This window comes from Apis dorsata, unplaced genomic scaffold (assembly GCF_000469605.1).
Source record: "Apis dorsata unplaced genomic scaffold, Apis dorsata 1.3 scaffold_44, whole genome shotgun sequence".
In the NCBI taxonomy this organism is placed as follows: domain Eukaryota; kingdom Metazoa; phylum Arthropoda; class Insecta; order Hymenoptera; family Apidae; genus Apis; species Apis dorsata.
In genome coordinates, this window is record NW_006263346.1 from 260,253 (window position 1) to 268,583 (window position 8,331).

General features: G+C 40.8%; 1 protein-coding gene across 3 annotated transcripts in view; it reads right to left on the minus strand.

The window, feature by feature from the left end:
• Positions 1-8,331, minus strand: part of LOC102673581 (semaphorin-2A) — a 259,910-nt gene that overhangs the window by 78,263 nt on the left and 173,316 nt on the right. The window contains exon 2 of one of the 3 annotated variants that reach the window (XM_006608692.2): positions 5,716-5,718. The exons of the other annotated variants lie outside the window; for them this stretch is intronic. Within the exon in view, the coding sequence (XP_006608755.1) occupies positions 5,716-5,718 (3 nt within the window). The remainder of the gene's footprint in view (positions 1-5,715; positions 5,719-8,331) is intronic. 3 annotated transcript variants of the gene reach the window in all.

Below are 8,331 nucleotides of genomic sequence, written 5' to 3' on the forward strand. Positions count from 1 at the left end.
CTCGACTCATCCTTAAGGACCCTTCTTCCTGATTGACCCTCGGATCTTCCTTTTTACCTTTCCTTTCTCTTCCCCCCGTCTTTTCTCATCCTTTTTCATATTTTCAAACTTTACAACCCTCCCCGTTCGATCCGCGTCCCTCATTTCCTGATCTCTGTTTCCTTCGCCGGCAATTTTCCACGTGTACGACTACTTTTTACGCGGATATCTCTCTAACGAGCACGAGACAGGGATTGCCTTCTCGATTGCAATCGAAATTCGAAAGATGGCCGTCCTTCTCGCGAGAAGATCATCAATGATGTTCCTCCTCCTATCATTTATTCCCGTTTTCTCGTGCAGGATAAATATATAAATCGACATTCATTGCTCTCCTCGATCGATGGACGAATTTTAATGTAACTCAATGTCACTTTCCGTTTCATCTAACCTTCCTTCAGTAATATATAATCTTACTTTTGATATCGGCTTCCAATAAAACGATTTACACTCTCTTCGAGCGAACACGCAATGAAATGGTACATTTCAAGGGCGCAATGCTTTTATCTAGATCGTCGAAAGGAAGTTTGGAAGGGTTGGTGGAAGAGGGGTTATTTTCCTCGAGTCAGTGTTAAATCGTAGATCGACGTTTTCTTCTTTCTGAGGAGACGAGCAAAAAGAGACAAGAGTCAAGGAGGAGATAGAGACAGACGGAAAACGGAGGAAGAGGAATAGAGATAGGAAGAAGGGAGAGAGAGAAAGAGAGAGAGAGAGTCGAAGGGCATGATCTGCGGACCGGCGTTTATCATCGCTGGGGAATCTACTTCGGGGCTGTAATCACCACCTGCCCCTCTCTATCGTCTCTGTTCCTCGCTAATAACGAGTTACAACCCTTCCGCCGTCGAGAACGACGCGGAGAATGCAGGGGTGGAAGGAGGCCAGTGGCCTATCCGGGGCCCAGGGTGGGAGTAATTGCCAACGTAATCACACACGTTGCACAAACCAGCCCCTGTTTCACCCTTTCCTACGTCCACGCTGACCGAGGGTGCGGGCCACGCATCATCCCCCTTCCCCTATCCTCCACCGTTTTCGAGGATGATCGAGGATAGAACGATAGGAAATGTCCCGCGAATTCCACCCTTCTACACTCTCTTACTCCTCTACATCGATATATAAATATAATTCCAGTAATTTGTAATAAATGCAAAATATCTGTTTCGATATTAGAATTGATATATTTTCAAAGATGCCTCTTCGAATATATTTACATCGTAAATAGTTTAACTTTCGAAGATTTGATTTTAGTTCGGTTTGAGTTGAATTTGAAGTTCGTATAACGCCTAAGGGATGTGATATTAGTTCGTATACAACGTGTTAATAAGTTATTCGAAGTAATAATCCATCGAAGATATCTGTAAATTAAATAATTCGAATTTCCAATTTTCAATTAATTACAACCAATCTTTTCGTGAATATTAATTAGATCAAATAAAAATATGATTATTCTATCTTCAAATCGATTAATATCGAAACATTTGTTCAACATTTCATCAGGAAAACCATTTTTACAATACATATAAAGATCATCATTAAAGATTGAGAAGAAACCAAAGTATTAATTCTAAAAACTTCTAAATGAAAATATTATTCCCGAAATAACGTGTACATTTGTATACATTTCACAGAAATCAACAAGAAGGAGGCCAGCAACAAATCGTGTCGCCAAAGATATTCGCAGTTTGGTATTTTTTAATGGGGAATCACGGGGATATTTTTTTGCATATCCCCGACGCCGTAAATCCCCGATTCCTTTCCCCTCCCCCCCAAGCTGGAGCAGCTCGTCACCCCAGCTCCGTCTAGGGGGCGAGGCACTCGTTGTCGGGCATAAATTATCGTCCCATTGTAAATTCCATTCGAATACACGAACGTGGTACACGCACGGAGAGATTTCGACGGACCCTTCGAGCGTCGCGTTCCACGATTGACGGAGTAGCGTGCAATGAGCAGAGAGAGGAAAGAGAGAATGGAGAGGCGACGGGTGTCTCGCGAGGATGGTAATTAAAGATTTCGGGGGAAATTACAGGCCGGGCAAGACACGGTCCGCCTAAGGTCTGCCTAATGCGGTCGCTTTCCACTGCCGCCCACCCGCACACTCACCTTATAATAAGAAGGCGTTAACGCGAACGTATTATAGCCTCGGTCACGCCGCGTGTGTATATATATATATACTTGCCGGGGCGGGATTACAGCCGTGTTCATAAGTCAAACTATAGGATTCGTGGTGATTGATGTATGACGAGATACCGTTGCTGTGTTTCGTGTTATGGACGCTTCGAATTAAATCAATTTTGTCGTTGGTGAGGGGAAGGTGAATGCTGCTTCGTTGCAAACGAAGATGGAGGAAATTATTTTGATCGGAATTTTTTTTAGACAAAATCTTGGAGAGATTTCAGAACAACGAAAATAAATTTTGAAACGACTCGAAATCTATAAGAAATTAAAAATGTATAAAAAATTATTAGTATCGATAGTAGTTTTAAATCAATTAAAGAGCGAACCCAGAAAAAAGAGGTTACATAAATAAAAAAAAAAAAATCATAACACGAGAATAGCGGAACCACTATCGCGCAAAGTCCAATTATACGAACTGTTTACCTCCCGACGGGATTCAGATAAACAGAATTCAACTATACACACACAGGTGACATCGTGAAACGATTCAACACAGCGGTCCAACACACGAATGCTCGGTGCACGTTCACCTCGACTCCTTTCCCCCGCCCCCGGCGGGCAAACACGCGCGTCTCGCTGCGTGTGCAGCCATTACGGTATTAAATTACATTGGCACTTGCGGGACAGATCCGGTGAACTTTGTGTGTAATCGCGTCGCGGAATTGGCCCATCGACGGTTAATAGCTTTCCCTATAAAGCATATCGCGATATGATTGCCGTGGATCGGGAATCGGGGGTGGAGGAGAAGAGGGGAGCATCGAAGTGGCGTCCCGCCAGGTGGCACTCGCGTGTTGACATGGCCGCTCGCTCGCGTGCCTCGCTCTAACTAACTCGCACACGCCTGGAAAGGTAATCAAACAGTGGATGATTGTAATCCCTTTATAAAGCGGAAGCGATTCGGCCTCGGTTGATGAGAACGAGGCGATCGGTTTTGCGGCCAAGGGCCGCTGGATAAACGCGGTGATTGACAGTGTAATGAAACATCGGCGGGATAATACGCCTCCTGTGGTGGGGGCGATCGTACTTGTCACTTACGCTGCAATTGACAAAGCAATCTCGTGTTTGAAACGAATTTCGTCGCTTTCCTTTCTTTTTCTCGTACCTCTCTCTCTCTCTCTCTTGTTCGCTCGAATGTAGGAGGAAACAGCTTCGAAAAGCGTTACTCATTTGCGTTCTTAGATGGATACGATGGAATTCGATGGTGAGAATAGGATGGTCTATGTTTCTTCGATTTTTTCGTCAGATCTTAAACGGTCTTGGAATGAGTATTAAATTAGTTTAATACTTCGAAACGATCTCGAATAAGATCAAAGTATCTTTAATTCTCTTGCTTTTACGGAACGCTTCGCGTTAATTTACACCTGCTCTATTAACGGGATAACCGTTCTCTTTTATGGTAGGCAAGGCCATGCTTGAATGAACGCTCTCTGCCATACGATTATTTCTGTTTCCTTTACGAACGCCGCGTAATTTAACTTCATAAAAGCGCCGACGTTCGGCGTTAATTTAATTACGCGTTGCTTTACAAGAGTGTTCAGACATCCACGGCACGGTGAATCATCGGGAAAGATTCGACAAAGGGTTTCGTGAACCTTGACCGTGTGCACGCGACATCGTCGTAATCCGGATCGAGGGAATTTTAAGGGACAAAGGGTAATCGAATAATTTCAATCCCTTTCCAAAACGATCGAAATTCGAGCTAATCTCTTTTGTTAGCAAAAGAACTACAGAAAGATAAACGAAGAAAAAGATAATCTAAAATATTTAACCGTATAATTGCTTGTTTTAAAAATAATTTCTATAAAATTAAATTACATTATTTCTCGAAACGATATTTTATGCAAATAAAGTAAAGACTTGAATTTTATTTCGAAACCGTGACAACTATCAAGCTTCCTTCGAAAGACAATTCTTGTAAATACCCGAAATGATCATCGAGCAATTCCAATAGCTCTAACAGAACCAACGTAGTCATTTTCATTTGCAATTCGTCATCGACGGGACCGAACGCATTCCTCTCTTCACTTTCCCCCGCCCCCGAACCAAATTCTTCGCGGTGCTCCGCGTAAACGCTCGAAACAACCGATGCTTGTAATTGGCCCGAAACTTACATAATCTGGATCGTTGAAATGAAATCGTGCACAATTGCTCGCGGCTCGTTGCAACACGACACGGCTAACAATCGACCATCCCCGTCGCCACACTGCGGTTCGAATTTGCGTTTCGGTCCATCACCGGTCCAGCCGCCGGCATAACTCTGAATTCGTAGTGTAAACTCGAAGAGGGGAGGGGAGGGGAGGGATCGACCGCGGAAATAATTGCGATCCTCTTTATAAATTGATTTCGGTTTCCATTTATTTCTCAAATCTATTTAAATCCCGCGTGTGTCCGGACTGGAATCACGTCGAGACGCGATTTAGAGTGGTTGGAATCAATATGGGGATAAGTAGCGGGTGTGATCGAATATCAGTCGATTATATGTACGAACGAGTTGAATTTCTGAAATTGATCTATCTTATCCACCGTGAAAATGTGGCGAATAGTTTGATGGTGTTGATTACGACACCTCGTTGTAAAATTGGGTGTTTCTGTTATTTCGAGAGTAATAAAGAGTAGGTGTATATGGTTAGAAGGTAATAACTAGAGTGATTATGTCTAGTTTGGAACTTTAAAATGGGATAAGGGAATAAGAATAAATTAAATGAATAAATGGATATTTTCTTATTTTATTATAATATTATTTTGCGAAATTTCAAGAATTTATATACGTACAACCTTTTATTTATTGTATTTAAAAAATAATTTCGATATTAATACGATCACTGGCTAATTTAAAGATGATTTTCTCCAAACATTATAGAGATAAATAATTTCGAAAATAAGAGAAATACTCAATAAATAAATATTTATTATAATCAATTAATAAACTGATAAAATATTTTGATTTATAAAAAAATGCATAAATATGGAAATTATGGCAATATAATTATATAAATATAATTTTAAGCCTTTATATTTGAAATCAATCATTATTTCTGTCAAGTAAGAAAATATCCATCTGCTCATTTAATTTATTCCTACGATTCTTATTCCCTTATTTTATTTTAAAGTTCCAAACTAGACATAATCACCCTAGTTATTACCTTTTAACCATATACACTGTCTTATTTAGATACGATGTGAACAATTTTCTGATATAAAGTATCAACCCCTTAAATCAATTTTGAAACTCTATAAAACTCTGACATGTGATATCTTGGAATCTTCCAAGGAACTCTATCTCATTACTGTATATTCTTTCAATTTCTTCATCAATATCAGAAGAATTACAATTTAAAAATTGTAATAAAAGCTTCAAAATCACATCCCTCCCTTCCCCTCCAAAATCAATTTCTCAACAACAATAAAAACAAAGAGAAAAAAAAAAAAAAAAGAAACGACTACATGAATCGCGAATCCTGATCGGATCTGAAGAGAGGCTCTTAAAACAATGAATCTCTCGAATACCATCTCAACCCTTCTTCTCTTTTCGCAAGTCCACATTCGCCAACTTCCTCCCGCGCAATTAAGCCCTCGAGTGCGCCCAAACCGGGAAACGGATCACGAGCTACGCATCGCTAATCGCGACTATCTTCGTCGTCCCCACGGCGAAAAGTCACCAATCCGCTCAATCTAACCTAACCTAACCACCAACACCAGCGAACACCACCCGCACGAGTAAATCGATCCTTTCATCCCTCAACGTAGAACAAACGCAAGCCTTCACGACGATCGTGCCGATGCTGTGCCACTGTTCCTTGCCTTCCTCTCCTCATTACAGGAAACGAACGAGAGAGAGGGAAAGGGAGAGAAACATCGTACATTACCTACTGCACGTAAATGCGTCTAAACAGATTGCAACCACGGAAGGGGTAATCAAACATCGGATAATTGTAATCCCCTTATAAAGCGATCCTAACAGGCCGATACTGCGGCCGGGATCGGGACGGACGTCTGGTGAAACTGAGGAGGCAGCCGCAGGCTGGAGAACTTGATTGACGGCCAGGGAGAAGCATGAACAGTCGGCTAATGAAACATCAGTATGCGCACACAATACCGTTGGAGCGGCAGGGTCGCTGCTCGCTATTACGCCACCGTGTTTACACGTTGCAGTGGACCCGGTTTCCAGGCAAGAAGGGTTGGAAGGCCAGTGACGAATGTGACGGCCCGACCCGGGACAGGTCGCCACGATTCGAGGGAATTCGCCATCGTTGGAAAAATTGATCTCAGTCAGTTTGCTGGTGTTGCTTCGAGCAATACGATATTTGATTTTAAACATTTATTATTAATTATTTATTGTAATTGAATTGTGTAACGAATCATTCGATGATTTGAATTTTTTACCCTTGAAAATTTTATTGATATCTTGTCTATCTTGGATCGAAATTTTTATTCCACTGATATTGGTTGTTAGATATTATTAGCAGACAACGTGATGCTTTTCTTTTGAATTATATTAGAATGCTTCAGGGAAGATATTTCGTCTGGGTTGTTGTTATATTTGGCGAAGAGAGAGAGAGAGAGAGAGAGAGGGAGGAGAAGGTGGTCTTTTGTTGGTGGGATTGTAGAACGCGGTCTGACCGATGAAACGAAGGAATGCTTTGATTCCGGAACAGTTTCATTCGACGGCTATACAATTATAGTTCCGGTCCGGGAAACTTGGAGTTTTCGAGATAGGATTAGCGGTGCCGAGCATCGATACATCGGAGAGGCCTGCGGCTTCCGTGTAATTGGATTCTAGGACGAATAATAAGATCCTTGGCAGATTTCGATTTTGAACGATAGTTTCGATATATTGTTGATCCCTGGAAGTAATGTAATTCAAACGTAGCAACGTTCACGGAGTTATTTAACAAAATATCAATTTGTTTTCTAATTGAGAAAGATCGTTTATTTGTTTAAAATTTGTAGTTTCATAGGATATTTGAAATCGTTCTTTCCAAAACTTTCTAATTATAAATGGATGGTACGTGTTTCGAGAGGATTCGTAAAGTTACGTAAAGTTTCAATTTTGATAATCACACGAAAGCTTTATAAATAAGCTGACAAACTTTGTACGTCATAATATTAGCGACACATACGATTATTTTTCAAGCTTGAATTCTCTTCAATATTTTAAGGATCTAACACAAGTATATTGACAAAGGCAAACCGATTATTCAATATTTTCAATTCAACTCCGGTTACGATATTATCTCGCAATTTCTAACAAATCCTCTTGCGATTCCAGGGATCAGCAATATCGTACCACTGACTTCGTCGTCCCGCCAGGAATCGGAAGTGGTCGGTTCCGGAATTATTATCACTATTATCATATATATTGGGTGGCGCGGTGCTAACGCATTTGATTTAGCGCTAATAAATAACCATTATTGTACAAGCTCGGAGTGGCGAATGCCGTATGCCGGTGCCAGCTTCCCCGGGGGAGAGAAAATAGAATCGACAACGTAGTTTCCATTATTGAGCCTGATAAGGGGAGCACCGCGAGGGTCGCCACGGATAGGGTTGATTGCGTCGTTATAACGCCCAAGTCGCGAAACTTGCATTCCTCGTTTTTGCATTCCTCGATATTACAAATAATTGGAATGTATCTTCAAGATTGTCCTCGAGAAACTTAAGTAAATCGAGAGAGATTGATCAGAAAAATATTGTAAAATCGTCGTCTATATATATTTGTAAGTATTTGTTTGATATCCTTTTAAAAATCCATAAAATCCTCTTATTCAAAGCGAAAAAAAAAAATTGTAACAGTCCAGTCTGATAATTGAGAAATATAATTAATCGTGCAAGATTTAGACTGGACATAGTTCTTGGCTTCATCGAATTCCATAATCGTAGTTTAAAACTTTTACAAAAGTTGAAAAGGAAATGAAAGTATTTACAATACCCCTCTCTTTACTCGAAATAGAAAACATTCTTTCTCGATCCATCAGGCTTCCAAACGATGAGATTATGATGAAAATTTCCATGAATTATTCAACCAAATCGTTCCCGATAATTAGGAAGTTGGCACGTTTCGCGGTTCCGCAGCCGCCACAAGATGTGACGGTTAATAATCATTGACCGAGAATCTCAGGTTGGTAC